At 40.5% G+C, this 22,708-nt stretch overlaps 1 protein-coding gene across 3 annotated transcripts in view; it reads right to left on the reverse strand.

Annotated features, from left to right (window-relative positions):
• unc5c (unc-5 netrin receptor C) overlaps positions 1-22,708 on the reverse strand; it is a 181,407-nt gene that overhangs the window by 23,167 nt on the left and 135,532 nt on the right. The window contains exons 5-8 of one of the 3 annotated variants that reach the window (XM_021319808.2): positions 18,034-18,214; positions 12,623-12,790; positions 12,202-12,366; positions 6,816-6,872 (exon numbers count right to left, since the gene is read on the reverse strand). In XM_021319808.2, the coding sequence (XP_021175483.2) occupies positions 6,816-6,872; positions 12,202-12,366; positions 12,623-12,790; positions 18,034-18,214 (571 nt within the window). The remainder of the gene's footprint in view (positions 1-6,815; positions 6,873-12,201; positions 12,367-12,622; positions 12,791-18,033; positions 18,215-22,708) is intronic. The other 2 variants (XM_021319809.2, XM_036134443.1) reach the window with 2 other exon arrangements.

Consider the following 22,708-nt stretch of genomic DNA (forward strand, 5'->3'; position numbering starts at 1 on the left):
AATGAAATACCAGGGGGAGGCTTGTGGCAGCATGTGTCCGTACATTGTTTGACATGCAGTGCAGGGTGTAGATGCTGTAAGGTTGTTTAAGAAGTCAAATGAAAAGTGTGCAGAACAAAAGGCATTGTGATAAGGGAGAGAATCCCACTTTTAGGGTGAGCACTTATGCAAATTGCACAGAATATGCAGCAGATGGCAGTGTCACCCATAAATCCACAGACCGGGCTTTGAAGACATGCATGATGGCAGAGGATTTGTGCAGATGGCACTCATGTGACTCTTGTGCTCAGTTTCACAAAGACGCATGAAGCAGAAGAGCGAAGCGACAGTGAGGGAAGACTGTTTTTTTGTTTTGTTTTTTTTGCAAATAGTGAAAGGCATATGTTTAATAATGGCACACTTTAAAGCATCAGATTTATACCCCACATGTTGTCAAGTTCCAATTTCCGGCTTCAGTAGATTTCATGTTATGTTTTAGACTAACACAGCCTGGCCAGCTAAATACTGTCTTCTAAAGTTTCACAAATAAATCACAAAGGTTTCCATTCAGAGATGTTTGCTCTAATACCCCTAAATAAAATCTGCTGCAACCAACTAGCAAGACGTGTCTCAGATGTTCACTGGAAAAAAATCTAGCCTTTATTGAAGAGTGGCAAGACGAAATATGTAATTATAGGAAAACTTTAAAACGTTTAATTTAAAGTGTGCCATGGGCCTCTAGAGGACACGGCAAACATAGTAAAAGGTGGTCTGATCAGATGAAACCAAAATTTAACTTTCTGGCTTAAATTTAAAGCTCCAAGTGTGGCTGCACATTGACACTGCATATAACCGTGAATAGGGAACCCTTGTGGTAAAACATAGTGGTGGCAGCGTCATGCTGTGGGTGTGTGGAAGATGGAAGAAGCTAAAAACAGGACAATCATGGAAGAAAACCTGTTAGAGGATAGTCTACCATAGACACCCTCCAGAAGGACAATGACCCTAAATGTGTTAGAATGGTCTAGTCAAAGGGAAGAGCTGAAGCAAGTTTATTTGTATAGCACAAGTCATCAACAAGTCAATTCAAAGTGCTTTACATGTTAAAACACAAGAAAAAAAAAGATGCATAAGAAAGTGGATTGCAGAGGCATAATAAAGTTGGACTACAGACTGAAATAAACAATGTTTCAGAATAGCCAAGGGCGACTCTAAGCAAATGGGTTTTTAACATTGATTTAAAAGATCTCAGGGTTTCAGCATTTTTTGCAGTTGTCTGGGAGTGTGATGCCGAGAAATGAAGCATAAAAAAAACAAATGCTGCTTCTCCATGTTTGGTTCTGAGCATGTAGATATTTCAAAGGATGGGTCCCAAAATGGAACCTTGGGGAACCCCACATTACATTTTTTCCAACCGTGATGTAAAGTTAACTACTGACATGAAGAAGTCATTCAAACCTCTCCATTCGCTCCAGTAATATACCATGGTTAAAAGAGTCGAAGGCTGTGCTGAGGTCCGATAATACCAACACTGTGCTTCTTCCACAGTCAGCATTTATGCAGATGTCATTGGACACCTTGAAAAAAAAACCACTCGATGCTGTGTTGAGCACAGGAACCAGACTGGAAGACGTAAAAGCGACTGGTCATTGTTAAGAAAATATTGATGCATGGATGATTTGAAATGGATGTATAACTTTGCAATAGCAACTTTTCCAACAGTTGTTTGATAATTTATGTTTTTAGGGACTGGGAAAAAAGACCTTACAAACAGGATGTGTTTACTAATCGAATCAAATCAGACGCTATGACAAACAAAAAACCTTCTTAAAGAAAGTTGTGGATATAATATAGAGCCAGCAGTAGGAGGAGCTTAGTGTATAGTTTCTTCTAAGCTTTTGTAGTTGATTGCCCAAATTTGGGCAATCCTGTAAGGTGAAAAAATTGAATGCATGTAGAAGCAGAACTTAGTACTTAGTTTGTTTAAGATGTTTTAAACCTGAAATATATTTAATGCACTGTATGAGCGGTGAGCACAAAAAAAAAGAAGGCAGTGTTCCAGCAGAGGTTTAAGTTTTATGAATGGCTCCATTTAAAAAGACTTTATATATTGGAAAAAGCATACCAATCTTTGTATAATATATTAATATATTTTCTTGAAAAAGCCTATATGTAACATCGGCGTCTCTATTCAGCCTTGCCTTAGACATCCTGTTCACAATACATCCTAATGTATGTCAGACTTCTAATCTTTCCTCTTGCAGAGTCACAAACAGAAAAGCGAGCAGGGCGCCAGTGATGAAGGTCTAAAAATGTAATTTCACTCCTCTCCATGCTGCAGAGCTTCCCTGCAGTTGCTTAACATATATCCCCTCAGTCGAACAATCTTCCAACCACGCTTTGATGATAAATGCAGCAACCTGCTAAGTGCACGCATTAAAATGTATCACTCAGATGAATGCGTCCCTTTGAACATGAGCTATTGTCAGAAATGGAAAAATACAAGGAGTGGAAATGAAACAGATTATTAAACACTCCATTTTCTGTGAAGACCAGAAGATTTAAAGACGGAGGAAGAGACACGGATTTACAGAAAGACTTAAAAACATAAAGCGCCGGGCAAAAAAAAGTAAAATAAAGTGAGATACTTAGACATTGTCCTTTTCCTCCGAGCTGTCAGGGGGAGCAGGGTTTGCTTCACATTTAATCTTAATGACTTGCATCATTAAGATGGAAGTGAATTCTATTGCTATTTTAATCATTTGAATTTTTAGGAATAGCAACAGGAAAGATTGAGCCACACTCTAAAAAGACACTATGGTCAAAAAACACGTTTGAAATGCTCTTAGTCATCCCGAGTTATTTTCTCCGTGCTTTAGTTTGGTTCTGAAATGAATCTGCTAACGTCTGATGATACAAATGTGTGTAGGGGTGCAGGAGCAGGTTTCCTCTGATTGCTGTTCATTATTACTGCAGTGACGGCTGCAGAGTGAGCCGCAGCTGACTTTGAACTAAGAAAGAAGATACCTGAAAACACTTTGCTCCTTTCTCCAGCTTTGTGGCTGTTCATTAGTTCACTCTTAGAGTAGCCCCACAATTAAATGGTACAGTGCTGTTAAAGCTTGAAACCGAATCACGCTCTTTCCTTCATGACTGTGAAGACCCTTGGCCCTGAGAACCTAATTAACATCTGAGACTTTGGTAAAACTTGACATCTAACATAATTAAAAATGTTTCAAAATTGCTCTCTAAGCCCTCGTGTTTTCATTCATCTTCTATTGTTTGAGAAAAAGAAGCCGTCTGCAGAGGTTTTAAACTCAACCTACAAAGCCCTGAGCATGTCAACCCGTACAGATCCGTGCTTACCGACCATTTAGATAACCTGTTTCAACTGCGTCTGCCAGCTCAATGTAAACACACAACACAAACCGCTTTGGCGCTACTCCCGCACTTCCAAGAGCTCAATCAAATAAATATGAAGTGTTCTGACATACCTGTACATTTGAATAAGCGCAAAACTAGTTTATTCACACAGAGAATCAGCTGAAGCTCTATTCTAATACTGTTTTGGGGTTCTGGCGTTTCGCACAATTCACAGACTTTTGTGATATCGTGACACTAGTTTTATCTTTATTCTTTATGTGATGGAATAGATTAAGTCACAAGTGCAAAAACTGCCTTTTCCAAAAGTGGTCTCAACCTAGAGGCATATCTGGGTCTAAATAAGGTTTGAATGTAACACTGATTAATCTCTAAATGAGATATCCACACTTACAAGCCACTTAAATCGGTACACATGTTTAACTGCTTGTTAACAAGAAGAGTGAATCAGACAGTCACAAGGCAGGTAATGGATGCATTTAGGCATCTAGACGTGATGGAGACGACCTGCTGAAGCTGAAGCCGAGCATCACGACGGGAAAGAAAGGCAACGGAAAGGGAAGGGAAGAGACTTTAGATGGTTACTGGTGCCGGACAGGCTGGTCGGAGAACTGCTGATCTACTGGGATTGCCGTGCAAAACCACTGCTTGGCTTAAAAGAGAGCCGGCCGAGAGAAAAAACAAGATTCAGCAAGTGGCGGCTACATGATAGGAAACGTCTGTGGAAGTCTGAGGAGAATGGACAAGTTTGAGATGCTAGACAGGCAACCGTAGCAGAGCCTAGGTGTGCAGAATGTTATCTCTAGATGCAAAAGATTTTCAACTTTGAAATCAATGGATTATAGCAACTGACAATCACCAAGTGCCACTGCTGTAAGCCAAGGACAGGAAATGAGGCTACAAGTTGTTTTGGCTCAACAAAATTGAACAATAACAGATTGGACAATTATTTCTTAATCCAATCATTCTTGTTTCAGACGGCAACATTACGGTGGGGCCAGATATTGGGGTTAAAAAAAAAAAAAAACAGGTAGTCAGGCAGCTTTAAATCAACTGCTGTAATAATGTGGGAGATTTTTTCTCAGCAGTGTTCAGGCCCTTAAGTATCATATACATATTGTTTATACACAACAGCCTACCTCTGTATTGCTGCCGACTTTGTAATGATGTATGAACCCCGTGACGTAAACCTGAAATCATTTCAAAATTGTTCGCCAAACAAAGACGTGACAAGTTCGCTGTACTCCAATGCCTTCTATTCTCCAGACCTTTATCCAACACAGTAGCTTTGGGATGTGATGAAAAAGAAGCTGGGCATCATGGATGTGCAGCCAATGAATCTGCATCAGCTGCGTGATGTTATGTAATTTCATGACCAAACTGACACATTTTTTTCAATCTATGCCACAAAGAATCAAAGCAATTCTGAAGGAAAAAGGGGGTTTCACCTATCACTAGGAAGGTGGACTTAATAAAGTGGCCAGTAAGTGTACGTGTAGCTTTAAGGTTGAAATCAGATGCATTGTTCAGTTTGGACGGTCATTATGTCAGGACACCAAAGCCCTAAAGTTGGTAGCGTCTTAACAAATATTGTTTCACAAAAGGAAAATGTTTCAGTTTTTGGGTTAACTTCTGCTTTGGAAAGAGAGAGGGAGACCTGATTGTTTTGCATCTGCTGATCTATCAAAAAATCTAAATGGTCATTTCAGCGCAAATGTTGCAATACATCAATTTTGATAAGCCAAGTCCAAGCTATCTCTGAAATCACCTTCGAGAATTTGAGACAGAAGAAATGAGATCTGCACATTATCAGTAAAACCTGTCAAGATAATATTATTACTGAACATTTCATTAAAGACCAAAATCTTTATCCCTCCTCTCTCACTTTTTTTCCCCAGTCGTAATTTTACCACCACTCCTCGGAAGCTTTGGCATTTAGCATCACAGATACCAGTGATGGGAATAGAGTTTATCCAGCTAGTAGAGTCTGAATGCATGCTACTTTAAACAGAAGAGTCAAATCTTGCAATCAAACTTTTCTTTATATATTGCAAAATATCACAAACTGAACTCTTAATGACGACTGTGATTTGATACATATTACGCCGCTCTAGAGGCAATCAAGATGCATTGTACTCGTAAGAACGAGTGCAAAAACAGTACTTAGTCACGCACGATTTCAAGTGACAATTTTACTTTTCTTGAATAATAATATTTTCTCACAGATTTACTTTAAGGGTTTAAAAAGGCCCACAGCAGCAGTAAATATTATGAGAAATATAAGCAGAAAATAAAGAATACAACAGTAAGCAAACTACATGAAAGTGAATACTGATACAAAAATAATTGAGCTTCTGACACAGGACAGAGAATAGGACTGCTGTGAGTGAGCCCAGAACGGCGCTGTGTGAATCTGTGTGTGGGATTAATTGTTGAATAAAATTGCGAAGAACGTTAAACACCAAGAGATCATGACCAGCATGTAGGGAGGTTTAAAGAGTCATGACACTTTTGTGCCTTGTGCATAACTGCCTGCAGCAGAAGAGCAACAAAAACACAGATCAAAGACAAATGAAAGTAATTGCTATGCGCTTCTGGCTGCAATATGAATAAGTTTGACACTCAAAGTTACCCAATGAAACAAGAGGTTTCACAGCTATCTGATCTGATCAGTGATGTATGGGTCTGTTGTAGATTTTGTCTTTCAAGACACGTCTTTGTGGAGTTATGCTAAAGTTGCAAACTGTGTTTAACCCAGGCGGTCAATCTGACGAACACTTAACAATCGGAGAACCCAGATCAATATCATTCCTTTTTACACCAATCCAACCATGTCCTCCTCTTTCTCTGAGAATATATCTATTCATATTTACAAAAAAAAATATTTACCTTGTTTGTATATTTTCCTTAGAATGTCTTCATAGAGAGCAAAGTGGAACTGAAGTCAAATTCCTTGTTGCATGATGCAATTTGGAGATTAAACCTGATTCTGATCCTGATGTGATTAAACCTTCTCATTAAGATCTTTCGAGCAGAAAGTAATTTATTTTTTATTTTTTACTGTCCATTTTGTGGGAGGGCCCACCAAGGTCTGATTAAGTTCTGATTGGCTGTAAGACTTCAATGTAACGTGTGTTCAAATTCATCATCATTTCAGCTTCTGGTGCAACAAAGAGCAGGTTTATAAGAGGATTATAAGAACAGGTGCTGCTTATTTATTTATTTGTAAAAATCCAGTAGCGATGATAACATTTAGGCACAAAATGTGTTATGACTATATATTTTCTAATCAATTCCGTTCGACTCTCTAGCTTCAAATGCAGGTGGTGCACAAACTGCTAATAAAAAAAAAAACACCGAAAGGTTGGAGACAGATACGTGCATGAGAATAACAGCAGAAATAAAAGGTAACATGAAAAAAAGAAACTGAATGAAGAAAATAAATAATAACTCACATGAATTTCCAAAATCACCCTCGTCATTAGCCTCTGTAGACTTCTGATACAAGGAACCTTTGGGAAAAAAAAAAAAGAAAAGGTTGTGGATGGGGAGGAGGGTGTGAGAGGTAAGGTGGGAGGGTAAAAAAAAAAGAGGGATGATGAAAATCAAATTTCCAACAGAAAAACAAACTCAACAAATGACACAGCAACAAACTCATGAGCAAGATCGATGATGCGGGGATGTGATCTTTCTTGATCTAGCCCCCCCCCCTCCTTGCTTTATCTGTGCATGCTGTATAGAGATGAATGAAGGGAAAACAGGGGGAGAACATGGAGGTTCTCTGAGGAAGCGGCGCGATCCATCAAGTGGGCTTAGTGCTTCGGCAGCAGCAGGATAGATGCTGGCAGGTGAGGGGAATGGAGGGGCTGATAAAGTGCGGACTCCAACAGAGTCAATAGAACCTACAGCCTTGCATCTGTCACCGGAAGGTGGATGGAGACGTTAGTGCACGAGATAAAAGGAATGATTATGTTAGGAAAGCGGGAAAAAAAGGAGAAAGCTGAAGGACGGCGATTAGAAAAAATTGGACACGTGCGATGCGGAGATTTAGGAAATCTTCGGCATAGAAGGTTTTTCTGACTCCTGCGGGGATTTTAGAGGCTTTGGCTGTGTCCAGAGCAGAACGCAGGGCCGGCGCACGAGCAAACATAATATTAACTCTCCCTGAGACGTCCATAAACAACTATACAAACAATGAAATCCTTATTGGAAAGGGAGAGTGCCACAGGAAGACAAGTGGACTGACAGGAAAATCAATGGCGTGATAGATGGAGTCGGTGCATGCAATCAGGCGTTGGGGATGCAGGGCTGGGCAAGCGGGAGGCGACAGCAAGCGGATGCCCCAACTGAACCCATCCTGTGGAGTTTCCATGCATCCAGACTGAGTCCACTGTTAAGCCAGCATAATAGCTTTTTTTTTTTTTTTTAGTGGATGGGCTCCAGAGGAAAACAAGCAGCTCCAGACAGAAAAATATCCTTTTTTTACTTATAGATCCAGGAAGGAAGTTGGGATCATAGCACAGCTAATCGATGTCTGTGTTAAGCATTCCTCCTCTAGCTTGACAACTCTCCAATCTTGTTGGCCGACTTTGTCCTTTTGTCTGCAAAAGCTGACATTATCGAAACAGTTAAAAAAGGCTTATTTCAGCCTCTGCTACTTCTTAATCTACGTGGAACCAAAATTACTGAGAAAACCTGATCTAGACCCTTCAACCAAAGTGTAAATACCAGACATAAAGCCTGGCATCATGATTGTGCTGCCTTGTCTCACAGCAATAAAGTGCCCACCCTTGCCGGTGTCTGGATTTCCCTGTCCTGTGGATCAATATGTCAAGAAAATGTCATGTCTGCGAACGGGGTGACCAAAGGCTCAGCGAACAACATCAGAATCCAAAAAGACAGGCCACAGGGGGGATGGCCAAACAGAGACGGGTCAGCCGTGGTGAACTGTGGAAGCTACACAAGCCGGAAATCCAAAGGTTTTCTCTGAATGTGCAGAGTACAACCTTTCTGGATCAGTTTTACGACATTCATCTTTGTTAAACATAACACCCAAGACTCCCTCAAAGCCGAAACGCAATAAACAAACTACAAAAGGAAATTATAACACAACTCTTCCCTTTTTTTACTGGGGTTAGTCGTGTTTCTACAGTGAGGAGTCATGGACGCCCGAAGCATCAGCCTCTCTTTCAAGCTCCGGTCATATCAGATTCCTTCAGGCAGAGCTCTGTGATGGACTGCAATTGAAGTGATTTAAATAAATTCAAACATCGCAAAATAAGATCAAACTGCAACGAAATCCACAGACACGTGTTTGCTCAGATTCCAGCTCGGCACTGCAGGGAGCAAATCAGCGGTCCGAGGTGAGTTCGGATTGCACACAACTTCCATTCCCAATCATATTTGCCATAACATGAGCTCTCGGATAATGGGCCGTTCTCCTAAATGCTTGTGGAAATGGTCATTAGCATTGACATAAGTGGCTCTGGCCTCTTAGCTTCCAAAAAAAATCAATCTCTGAAATGATCCTGAATCTATATCGTTATGGCTTTATATTCTCAGCAAACTAGCCATCAATCCTCCAAGAACTAATGCTTTTGGGAAAGGTGGAGCTGTGCAGGGCAAGCACAAGGGCAGGTGAGAGCTGCGTGTATATATGTTGTTACACCAAGGCGGAAAACTCTTTCACAGCTACACAGTCTCACCCTGTAAATAGATTTGTTTTCTAATGTTTTTGTGTTCTCTTCCTAAATTTTCTCCCATTGGAATCACATTCATTACAGAGTATTTATTCCATGTCAAAGACCAACACATATTGTATAAGGTGTAATTTAATAACAATAGGTTTTCAAGGTTTGCATAAATCAACATTTTTGTAATGTGCATTTGATTCAGACCCCAGACTTTTGGCACCCTGTGGAGCCACCATTTTCTGCAATAGCAGCTGCAAATCTTTGGAGTACGTCTCTGTCTGCTTTCCACGACTATTGATCACAATTTGTCCATTTTTCTTTGCAAAATAACTAATGTTTAGTCAGATTATAGCGAGAACGCATGAGAACATGCTTTTATTTTAAGCCTTGTTACAGAGTCCCCATTGGGTTTAGGTCTAGACTTTGACTAGGCCATTCTAGCACATGAATATGCCAGTATCCGATGGAAGGTCGAGCTGTTCACAGGTGTTGCCCTGCTAGAAAGTGAACCTACTTCCCAGCCTCAAGTTAATTACAGCCTCTAACTGGAAGCTTTTCTTCCAGGATTGCCGGGTATTTGGTTCTATCCCTCTTAATATGAACTCTGTCCAACTTCTTGTAAAGAAAAGCCTCCCCAGGGCAATATGCTGCCACCACCATGTTCCATCACTAGGATGGTATATTCAAGAAAATGTGCAGTGTTCGTTTTCCATCACACCTGGTCTCATTTGAGCAAAACATCTTCCACAACATATTAGGAGAGTCTTCATAAATGGCCTCTGACAAATTTTTACACCCTTCTTTAAAAATGGGCTTCCTTCTTGTTAGTCCGCCATAAATCCCAGATATCTAACAGTGGTTCTGTTGACAGATTCTTCCATCTGAGCTATGGATCTCTGCAGCTCCTCCACAGTAATCGCATGTGGCCCTTGGTTGCTCCTCCAAACTAGCGCTCACCTTGCCATGCCTGTCAGATTAGGTGCATCATTTTGCTGCTGTACTCTTTCATTTTAATGATGACGTGGAAAGCTTGTGAAAAGATTTTCTAACCCGGCCCTGCTTTAAAATTCCCCAACACTTTACCCACAAAACACTTGTCCTGTTCTTCATGATGCATTTTCCTCATGTAGATTCTCTAACAAACCTCTGACGGATTTGTACCTCATAGTACAAACACAAATGCACACCATTTTTTAAAGGCTTTCATTTGTAAAATCCAAAAAAACAAACAAACAAACTATGGCATTTGTAGTTTTAATGTGACAAAATTTGTTTAAAAAGTTGAAGGGGTAGGAATACTTTTGCACATTCCTGTGAATGCTCAACAAAAATCAGCAAACGCATTCCTGCAACAGCACCTTATAAACAACAGATCCGCTCTCTAAAAACTCACATTTCTGACCTCATACTTTGCAGATCTGTTTATTTACTTCATAAAATACTTGTTTGATCAGTAATATAATGTTGACTCTAACTTATGATGTCTAACAACAAGCTGCAGTTTACAATGTGGTGCACCACAAGCTGCACCAAGGGTTTGCCAGCTCTATTAAATTTAAGGCACCTAGCAGCTGAGCTTCTGTTATATAATTAGTGTCACAATCACCATCTGTAATGGGTTTTATACATGATGAAGGCACAAGTGACAGTGATTAGATCTAACACCTCCAAAGGCGTTTATTGCAGAGGAGTTTTATAAAACTAGACAGGGTCTAACTCAGTTACTGTGCAACATTTGCATCCCCCCCCCCCCTTCCTCTTGTTGTTAAGAGAAAAGAAGGCAAAGATCGTTCCTGCGGATGAAGATGAAAAATTCACCCTCTGACAGCCTAGCCATGCCAAGACTTACGCGCATTGCACGCGCACAAACACACACACACACACACACACACACACACACACACACACAAACACACACACACATCAAAGCCTCAGATTCATGATTTCAATCTGTGAATGTGTTATGAATAAGTGGGAGCGGGATTGTTGGATTAGCTGAAATGTGCGGCTGTTTTTAACTTCCTGGCAGAACCTGCAGGAGTAAACAATTCCCTGCTCGCAGGAAGAAAAAAAAACAAAAACAAATCTGGCTGCACCACAAACTGGTTTTCATCCGTCGCTTTGTTAACATCAACATAGTAATGAACATGTCAGAGCAATCCTAAATACAGTGTGTGGCAGACTTCCCAGCGCACAGCTCAGAATTAAATACACACTACTGGTCAGAGATGCACATGTGCTTATCAGGGGGATGGATGTCATTCATTTTGGGCTTTCAAAGATTAATTTAAGCCGTCCTTTTTTTCCTCGGTGGAATGATAGCAAAGACGTTCTACTTCAATGATTAAAACATGAATTAGAAGCACGAGTTTGAAATTCTAAGGGACTTCCTCTTTTCCAAACGAGGTAAAAGTATTACAACCAGGCTCAAATGCGTACAAAATGTTCACCTAATAAGGTTTCACTAGGTGATGCTGGAAGTAATATATTTAAGCTTAGCAAAAAAAAAAAACTGATTACTACTCACTACTCAGGTCTCTCAAAGATGCAAAAAAACAAAACAACAACAAAATAAGCATAATTATATATTTATACCTATAATGTCTGTACACTGTGAGCGCTGTAACTAAAGTCACATTCCTTGATTGTGCGTTCAATCACAGCCAAATGAAGCTGATTCTGGGTCTAACCCTGTGTGTATATTGGGAAAAATCCTGAACAAATTCAACCTTGACACACAGTTTGAGTTTTTCTAATTAGCTAAAGTTGTCGCCGATCAATCCACCCTGGAAAAATAACAGTTCAAATAAATCCTTCAATACAAAATTGGATTATGAAATTCATGTCTCTGATGGGTGCATGTAGGATACCACTACATGCTCTCCCAGGTTAAAGATTATTATTTGTGGAATAAAACTGTGAATAAAATGAGACAGATAAGAAACAGAGGCCTTTCAGCTTCTCTTCCTTGTTTTTTTTTCTGAGCGAGGTGAAAGCAGCCGAGTGATAGACAGGGCGAAAGTGTTATATGTGGGTGTGAAACACATGGCGATGAAAGAGCACAGGGAAATTTCTGGTCAAAAGGTGAAGAGATTCTTCCGGTTGGCGGGTTCAGAGAGAGGAGCACAGGATTAGCATGGGTACTCACTCTGCATGCACAGCCCGTCGGTGCAGTTCTTAGACTGGAGCACCATGCCCTCACAGTCCTTCCCTCCGTTTTTAGGTGCCGGAGCGTTGCATTCCCTCCTCCTGTAGTGGGTGCACTCTGTCCCACAGGTGGACCACTTACTCCACTCTGTCCACAGGCCATCCACTATCACACAGCAGACAGGACATGGATGAGGGTCCAATGAGTGAAATGGGCAAGATGGAGACAAATGGGCGCACGAGTGGATACGAGATTGAGACAGCGGGAATGGGCGGGGGGGGGAAGAGGTACACGTAAGCATGGAGACACAATATGCAAGCACAAGTTGCATCACATGTTATGCAAGTCAGTTGTTGCGCATCTGAACCCCGTTTCAACCCTTTTATAAGTTGGGTGTACTGCACTGTTGTTATCGCCTTACCTGGGCAGAGAGGATTACATGGCAGCTTCTGGATGCCCTGTCCTTCGCAGATGGAGCCTCCATTGAGGGGGGCTGGGTTGGTGCAGCTACGCGTCCGTTTCTGGAAGCCACGCCCACAACGGCTGTTACACACTGACCACTCTGTCCATGTGGACCATCCACCGTTTACTGGAAAGAGAAGTTAATGCCATGTTAAAAAAAGGTTAAAAAAATACGACAGAATGAGTTAACAACCTTTTCTCTCAAATATTAAGTTGAACACAGCTGTTTTTAACTTAAAAAGATATTAAATCGAAATAAATTTCTAGCATGCAGCGTGGTACATCTTTCATTTTTAGCTGCAGTGAGGTTCTATCTGCCTTGTGACGTGTTGTAATAAATTTTACTTAAGATCCACTTTCAATCAATTAAGAAAGTATGAAAAACATGTTATTTAAAGTCATAAAAATGCTTTCGGAATCAGCCAAATTCAGTCTCTGTGGGTCAGAGCTTCCTGAAATCAGTTTACAGGAATCATCCACAAAATGTCTGATTATCTCTAAAGTTACTACAAATAACAGGAGTGAAAGAATCATCTACACATATAGTCTATTCTCAGTTATGCACAAATAATAAAACATGTTTTAACTGTTGAGAGTTTGCACTTGGGCCCTGACATCTCGAGTGATTACTATCTGATGCGGCCAGCGTGTCAATTTTGGTCCAGTTGCTGCCTTTTCCAGTCACTGATTCCTCCTAATGCCCCTCTTCCCTCTCTCATCCATCTCTGTCAGCAGCTAAATCCAGTGCAGAGTGACACCAGAGCTTGTGGCTGAGAACAAGTCTGCGGCATTTGAGATGGTGAAACCGGGCCCCTTGGAGCCTACAACTTTAAAATTTGACATGCTCAGAGAAAAAAAAAAAAAACTAAAAAACACTGGACTCGAAGGAGAGGCCCATAGAAGCCCTGGATTTCTGCGCTGTCTTTTTTTTTTTGCCTTTTCTCTGGGGTTTAGAGCTCCATCTTCTCTCCTCTTCTCATTGTCTCTCTCCAAACCCAGATTTTGTTGTCACCTCCTGTTCCCAGTGTCCTTTTTGTGTGCTGGTTTGGAAGCACACTGCAAATCCATCCCAGTTTTTTTTTTTTTTCTTCTCCGTCACTAGTATCAGACAACTTTTCCTGCATCCGTTGGGTGTTTCTGTCCTGCTGGATGGGGCAGTAGGAACACTCACACAATGCAGCCCAAATTTACTTGAATGTGTGAGTATCCCATCTTTGAAAAATGAAAAGAACGAGCTGACATCAAAGCACTTTTTCTGACACTTAATCCTAAAAGACTGTGCTGGTGACATGAAAGCCGCGTGTCTGAAATCTGCTCCCCTACATTTCTACATTACTGTTGCACTGATCCCCAAATGGCCGCATTATTCTCGGCATTCACTCGGCTGTGAAAAATAGTTGATAAACAAAAACAAAAGCCCTCTATGAATGCAACACCACTTACGGGTCCAGGAGAGAGTCAAGGAGGGAAGAAAGAGATGAGAAAATTATGGATTTGAAACTTTACCCTAGTGGCAGTATCGGTTGCAAGCATTTGGTCACTTCTATATTATTCATGCGCATCTACTGCATCTGTATTCAAAGGGCATTTATCGCCTTACTTAACACCTGAAAACCTTACAACTTGATAGAATGATATATAGTGAAATTGCAATCAACCCGACAATTGTTTTTCAAAGCATTTATGTATTTTTAAAATGTACATTTCTAAAGCAAACAGGGCCGTTGAAGTCTTGCCTCTTAAAATGGAAACGCCATTACAATATATGGGTGATGATGTAATACATGAAACAGCAAAGGGAAACTTGCAATTGCAATTAACAGAGGCCAGTGCCCGTATTCCCAAAGACTCCTAAGACTAAGCAGCTCTTAGTGACGTCATTTTAGGGGAAAATCTTAGAGATAAAGGTTATTCATAAAGCATCTTAGGCCTTCAGAGAGCTCCTAACGTGACGAAATGTTAGGAGTCGGGAGGAGGACTTTTAATGAGCCTCAGAATGTCTGAAGCAGAAAGATGGTGGAAACAGAGAGAGCTGATTGGCTGATCCACCAGCTAAACATGGAGGATATGAGCACAGAAACTTCTATAACAATCATACAATTAATACTATGCAGATAAGACAAACTTTATCATCTCCATACAGAGGAATTAATTTGTTTCAGTGGCTGGACGGGGTAAAAGGCACTGCTCTAGGAACGTAATGTTTATAAATAAATAATGGGAAAGATATTGAATAATTATGAATAAAAAGTGGAAAAATGTACAAAGAATATATATAAAAGAAGTGGGATGTATATTCTGAATTGCATGGTCATGTCAGTAGACTAAATGATCATCTAGCAGTTTGCTTGTGTGCTTTTGATCACTGCGCAGAGCGGTTCTCACCAGGCTGGTGCGTAAAAAGCACCAAGAAGCAATGAGAAAAAGATGCATTGATCTGCATCAACACGCTTCAAAGTCTGTGTATTTGCGCCGTGATCCAGGGACCAATTTACTTTTCAACACTGCTCTCTTCCCAGAGATGTGCGCCGGGCAGCGCTGCCGTCCAGTACGTTTTTTTTTCACCTTTTTTTCTCCATTTAATGTTGGACGTTTTACCAAATACAAGCAGGAAATCCCAGTAAAATGCTGACAGGTGAGTGTGCATTAATATCAAATAGATAAAGTAGTAGAATGATCAATATGGCGAGTAAACAAAAGCAAATCAAAATAATGATGAGGATGTAAATGAGGTGCCTTCAAACATTTTGAATTACTTTTCACTGAGTTTTATAATCATGACACACATTTCTTCATCCAATCTAATCACTTAATTTCTCTCCTTTGATCACTAGGAGCACATTTGTGGTGCTTTCTCTCTTCTTCTACTATCAACCAATCACAGCTCCTAAAAGGCAGCGTCACACCTAGCAACAGGGTCAACCATACCTCCTCGCTAAGATAGAAATGTCTGTCATTTCTTTCCTCAGAGTCGCTCTCAGCAGCATCTGAATCGCTCTTAAGCTAAGACACCTAGGTAGGAATGTTTAAGCAAAGATGGGAGCTCTCTGAGAGGATTCTGAGAATCTTTGTGAATATGGCTACTGGGAGTATTCTTGACAAAAAAAAAAACAAACTTTCTAACAGTAATGTGCTGAATATATGTGCGGCCATTTCTTAGTTTTTCTAAAGATCCTCAATGCAGAAAAAGTGGACGAGGTTCACGGAAATACAGAATGTCATAAAACTGAGCAGGGAATTCAGAGCTAAGTGTTTCTTGCCAACAGTCAAGCATGGTGGTGTCATGGTTTGGTGCTGATTCAGTGCTGCCGGCTGTGAGGAGCTACAGTTCATTGAACGTCAACATGTACTGTGACATATTAAAGCAGAGCATGATGCCCTCCTTTGGGAAACTGGGCCACAGCGCAGCATTCCAACATGATAACGACCCAAAAACACCTCCAAGAGAACCGCTGCCTTGCTAAAGAAACTGAGGGTGGAGGTGCTGGGCTTGCCAAGCCTTCAGATCTAAACTCTATTGAACGTTTGTGGGGCATTCTCAAATGGAAGAAGGAGGAGTGCAAAGTCTCGAACATCCAGCAGCTCCTGGATGTTCGGGGTCAGCCTGTGAGGCTCTAGTGAACTCCATGGTCAAAGAGTTATAAGGCAGTGCTGGAAAATAAGAGTGGCTACACAAAATGTCAACACATTGGAAAGAAATTGGACATTTTCACTTACGGGTGTACTCACTTCTGCTGGCAGTGGTTTAAACCAGTGGTTTTCAGTTGCGGTCCTCAGGACCCGCTGTCCTACATGTTATAGATTTATCTCTGCTCCAGCAAACCTGAATCAAAGGATTGCAGTACTTTCCCCCAGCAGCCATCAAGCCATGCAGAGGCCTCTTCATCGCCAATTTATTTAAGACAGGTGTGTGGAGGCAGGGAAACACCTAAAACATGCAGGACAGTGGGTACCGAGGACCGGAATTTAAAACCACTGGTTCAAACATTGATGGTTGTGTGTTGAGTTATTTTAAAGGGACAGCAAATTTACTCTGTTACACAAGTTGTAACCCTTTTTTTTTAATCAATATGTCATTTCTTCCCAAAAAAATTCCATAATATATTTAGAAAAATGTGAGGGTGCTCACTTTTGAGAGGTACTGTAAATGGGTAAAGTGGGTACATTTCATCTAATCTACTAAAAGGGATTTCTCTATTCTAAACTGGGACAAACTAAAGCTAAGGGACGAGCATATAACTCATTTTATGCGATCTGCCTACAGCAGCTCCAGCAGAGTCAGCAGCCAGAATAAATATTTTTCTTCAATTAAAATGTCTGTCACTAGCTATTATTCATCATTATGGTGGACCACTGGCAGACTCAGATGGCCACGGAGTGCTTTTAAATCCCAGGTTAAGGTCCTGGTATTTTAGGTTTCCAAATGACTTCTCTCAGACAACATTTCTCATAATTTTCTATGACTCAGCGGGTAAATCAAAATACAAATCCCAGTCTTATGACCTCCCATTTGAGTTGGAGGGTTTGCTATCACTACTCTCTTCTTGGCTGACCATTTTCTTATGCAATGATGGCAGAGTTGGAAGCTACAAGCTGAAAGCTACAAGATATCAACATAAAAAGTTACAAAACTGATGTCCCTACTCTTACTGAATTACCCTGCACTGGATGTACAGTACATGTTATAGAGTATAATAAATGCAAGCAGTTTGGTGTCTTGAACAGATCGAACAAGGTCTTTAGAGAACAGTATCTGTGCATTGTGGTTAATTGAGCTATCAAGCTAACAGTCGTATCACTCACGAAAACAATGGCATTGTATCAGAGGAGCTTTTGTTATATGTGTCATTTGTTCGATCTTGAGCCTCCCACACTTGTTGAAGTTTAGCTTTATAGCCACGCTGTGAGGTAAGAACCAAGCCGGTTGATGTTTGGGAGACGGTAGCTGAGCCTATGCAGGAGCCACAGCAGGGGTCTCTTTAAGTATGGCGCAGCTAAATCTACACCTCTCACACAGTTCAGAAAGCCGTAAATCCTCTGCTCCCCTCACACCTTCCGGCAGAAACAAAATGAGCGAATGTTACTCTCCACGGGTGACAGACGGATTCACACTTTATGCGTAGCGGCTTTGAAATTTGATTTATTTTGACTTGAGCCGACCTTGTGACAGAAACACTTCTTCTATGACTTCACAAGTCTGACATGTGGCTGATGTGGAAGTTTTTCCAGATCAAATGGTTGAGCGTTTGAGCTGGTGAATTATCAGATTAACACTGTCAAAAGCAGTGAGCATTACTAAACTGTCTGAAAGATGCCAGAAGAGCTGGGTTGGAGTCATGAAAAGTTGGAACCAAAGAAGAAGAGTTTTACCGTAGACGATAACTGTGGCGGTGGTGCTGCGTCTCTTGGCTACGATGTTCTTTGCCACACAGGTGTAGTTGGCGGTGTCGGAGAGGCGGGCCTGTTTTATTATCAGGTTGTGGTCGATGGTAATGTAGAAGTTTCTGTCGTCTGCAGGGTCAATAATTTCTTCATTCTTTAGCCACTCCACCTAGAATTAAAAGGAAAAACAAAAATTACTTAATAACAGAGGAGACACACAGTATTTCAAGAGGGAAAACATGAGCAGTGATGATTTTTGGAAAGGGTAATATGGCTCCCCGCTCAGGGCGCCTTCAGACATGGGGTGGCGCCGGCACCCCAGAGATTCAGTTGCACCTCAACAGAGATTTATAGTGCTTACTTTTCCCCACCTAGTGCACACGCTGTAAAAAAATATGGACATGCTCTGCAGATTGCAGATGAGCGTGATGACCCTAAATTTCATTGCTAAACTAAAGAGCTATTTCCCATCTCTGACCATCTGCAGTTTAAAATTTAAAATACCTAGAAAGATCAAATTTAACATGGATTATTATACATTGAACATATCTTCTTTAAAATGCAGGATTTCTGAAGCCTTAACTTTGCTTGTCAAAACACAAAAGAAAGTCACCAAAAATACTATTTTATGTATTTTATGTTACTAAAACTGAGATGCGTATTTACAACATTTATTCAAAAATCAGACTAACATTGTTAGTACTGTTGCCTTGTAGGATCTGAGCTTAAATCCCAGCTGGATGTCTTTGCTGAACAGGGATTCACATGTTCTCAAAATGCATGCAAGGGTTCTCTCCAGGTACCCTGGCTTTGTTCCACAGTCTAAAAACATTAATGACAGGTTAAACGTCAACTCTAAAGGCATGTCCCCACGTAGTTGTTGATCCCTGTGTAGCCTTCTACTTCACTAGCAAGCTGTCTAGGCTGTACCCAACTTCTTGCTCATTGACAGCTGGAGATGTGTGCACCCTCCTCGCCTCCTGGAAAGACTTAGTAGTCAAAGACAACGGATGAATATATGGACATCTCTATGAGGTGGAGTAAAAGGGGTTTGCCTCGAGCAGCGTTCATGCAAGGACTGCCACTGGACAGGACAATAAATAAATATGACCCCATAAAGTTATAGGAGAAAAACTCACAATCTTTGAAGCGTTTCAACCGCTACAGTATTTCCTGTTTCTGTCCAATTTCTCACATAGCAGCGAGCACCAGGATTACAGCACCGTTGTTTATGTCTCAGAGGTCCGACTACAAAAAGTCAATAGCTATCATGCTCTTTTTATTCTCTCCCAGAACAAAGCACTACAGTAACAGCGGCATTGTCAGGCAGCACAGAAAAGCAAACTCTACAACTGCGAAAGCCGAGAGGCTCTCTGACCTTTTCTTATGAGTTTCATTTCTCTGAATCACTCTGATATTGAACTCCCGGCTCCACCGCAGAACAAGAAATTATTTGGAGCCTTTATTTGACTGTAATTCTCCATGATCCCCCTTTTCTCTTTAAGAGGTGCGAAGGTTCGGTGTTTTTTTTTTTTTTTTTTAAGAAAAACACAGGCCTTTCTCACTTTCTGCAATCACTTTGATTCTAACGTTTTTCCGGGGTCTTTGGTTTTCTTCAAAGGAACTGTCCGTGATGAGGACGCCTGGCAAACAGCTACCTTCCTCTGCACTGAAAAACAGGAGGGGGACTTGTTGAGGAGTACAAGTGAAGATAAGTTGGGATGTTGATAAAGGGTCTTTCTCAGGAGAGATCAAGTATCTCCAAAACTGGGGCAATAACCAGATATGAGTCCTGCCAAGACAAAACAGCCACTGATGTTGTTGGATTTCGACAGAAACACAATTTGACGCACAATGGCTGCTGTGTTAAGACCAGCATCACTAGAAGTCTCTTACAAGAGAAGACGGACTGATTTGTGTCAATGCACCGGGTGTTGTGCTTGAAGCAGGGTACCAGCCCCACCAGTATCTCCATCAGTTCGAGATGACAAACACTAAGAGACGCCCGCGGCACGACACCTCTGCAAAACGCCTGCTTCTTCTTATCCGGCGGGAAAACGCTGAATATGCTGAGAAGCGTGCATTTTTTTTTTACGCAATTATTTCACACTAAACACCTTTCAAATCGCGTTGTGCAACACTAACATGATGCAGCTCATAACACACTACTCCCATGACATACCTCAGTCTCAACAAACACTGGGTGTGGGTTTTATACGAGCAGCGATTTACAGTAAACCTCCATAATCTTGATGCATTTTCCCAGGAGATTTGGTGTTTATGTGTGTTTTTCTTCATAAAGATGTATCAGCCTAATCAATTTCACGGAGCCAGGAGGGATACGATTCCACCACTGTGTCTGTCTGCAAACTGAAACTAAACCTTTCGCTTATTTGATTAGGCTGCAATTAAATGCAGCATGACTTTTATTGCAAAGAATAGAGGAGCCAATAAACCATCCATCAGTACGGCTGCTGAGCTAAAATGTAGGTTTTCGTAGAAACCAGTGATGATTTACGGCAGAGTTTACTTAAAGCAATGCTGGTGGATTTTAAAACAACCAGGAAGGGAATTGGAGTGTACGTGCAACAACAATGAGGAGTGCAGGTTTTTAGCAAATTATTTACTTCTGCCCACTTTCACCATCTTTACAAAGCTGCATGCTCAGCGGTTTTCACATTAAAAAGTTATTAATTTACATTTATAAAACAGCATTTAGTTTGTCTGATTTCTGCAACAAAAAAATATCCCAAATGCTAATGCCTAAAAGTTTCTAAGCAGGTATTTGCCTAAAAATGTTAATGTTTTATGTAAACAACAACTTTGCACATTTAACAATGGAAACTTCCCTGAATCCTTGAACTGTTGCTGCTCATTAGCACTGACAGAAATGTAGGTTTTGTTTTCCTTCTCACTCTGGACAGGCCCAACCAGCATCCAGACTTGAATCTGATAAAGAAACTGCAGGGATCTAAAGATTAGGTTGATGGCAAAGGGGTCTTCTTACACGGGGAGCTCATCAACAAAGATTAAATAATCCAAAAAATAGGCAGGAAACATGCAAAAAGGGTTTGATTCCCAAAATACCAATAGACACTTTTTAATACATTTTAGAAGGTTATAAATAGCTCTTGATATGATATTTTTTAATAAAAATGTACATAACAGATCGAGTACTTTTTAAATTCAGTTTTTTACATTGCTTTATTGTCTTTTGAGAGACGTCGGTCTCATTTCCTATCAGAAACAAAGTTCTTGGTTGAATGAAAATTGTCAAATCTAAATGTGGCAGTGGTATGAGTAATTTTGGGTTTAGCTAAAATCAAATAGCAAATGTCATTCTGCTTTATTTTTTTCCTGATGATTGAACATGTAAGTGTCAATACCAGCACAACGAAATATTTTTATTTTATTTACAAGAGCAGAAGCTAAATGAGCTGAAATGATGAATAAAGGTTGTTTGTAGAACAAGTAGAGCATTAAGTGCATGGCTTTTTAAAGTAACCCCAATTTGAATCATTGTTTTAACTGCAAACGTTTATGTAAGTCAAACCGGCTTTATTGAAAATTTAGCCATCTTGGCATACTGTAGTCTATTTCATTAAACCATCAATTTAACTAACCAGAAAAAAAAAAAAACAACAACATTGAAATTAAGACTCTTTTCAAGAAGGGATCTGGCCAAGAAAGGCAACAACCCGTCACAGTGGACTAGACAGACATCAATAACAAAACAACTATAACAAAATATACATTGTTACAGTAACAAATAAAATTTAAAAAGTAATACTTAGATTTAAACTTACGCACTGTTCAGAGGATCTTGTTTTTGGTTTATTAAGATAGAGGGTACAGCTATTAATGACCTCCAATCAGAACCAACAGCTTCAGTTCAGATTGGAGGGCATTCCAAGCAGAAGGGGCAGAAAAACTGAAAGCTTTCTTTCTCGTTTCAGTTCGAACAAGACATGCAGAGAACAAGAAAATGTAATTTAAGCATCAGATATATTGGCTTTTAGTTATCTGAAGAAAGTGCATAAAAAAGTAGGAGTCATTCATTGTGTACATAGTCTTACATTCAAGAAAGGCGTGTGAGCTTCAGCATACAGTTCACAGTGGTAGGTGAAGCAGCTGCAGCGAGTGATAAATCTCAGAGCACAGTGGTACATCAGAGTGGAGGACAGTAGGCAACTAGCTGAAGCACACAAATGTCACAATAATCAACCTCAGGCAGAAAACTGGCTGTTATCACAAACCTCTGAGCTCTGAGTGAGAAACATGACTTATTTCTGTAACCTCCATCCTTAATTTGGAGATCAAATGTTTAAGAGGAACTTTAAAAGGAAGCTTTGCATCAATCATTAATCCGGGCTTCTTGTAACTGATGATCAGCTCAAGAGTTTTACCTTGGGCAGTTTTGATTGAGATCTCTGGATCTTTCAGCATTTAAAACCAGCTTTAATTGCTCCAGAAAGATCTGCACTGGATCAAAAGGAGACTGCAGAAATTCAAATGCCTGTGCTATTGAGTCTGAACAGCCATTATAGAGTCATCCACATAAAGATGGTAGGAAGCGTTTGACACATTTGTGCACAAATCAGTATTGTAGGTTGTAAACAAAAAGGGTCCTAGGATTTAGCCTTAAGGTACAAACTTTGCCATC

The sequence above is a fragment of the Fundulus heteroclitus genome, unplaced genomic scaffold (assembly GCF_011125445.2).
Source record: "Fundulus heteroclitus isolate FHET01 unplaced genomic scaffold, MU-UCD_Fhet_4.1 scaffold_82, whole genome shotgun sequence".
NCBI classification, from domain to species: domain Eukaryota; kingdom Metazoa; phylum Chordata; class Actinopteri; order Cyprinodontiformes; family Fundulidae; genus Fundulus; species Fundulus heteroclitus.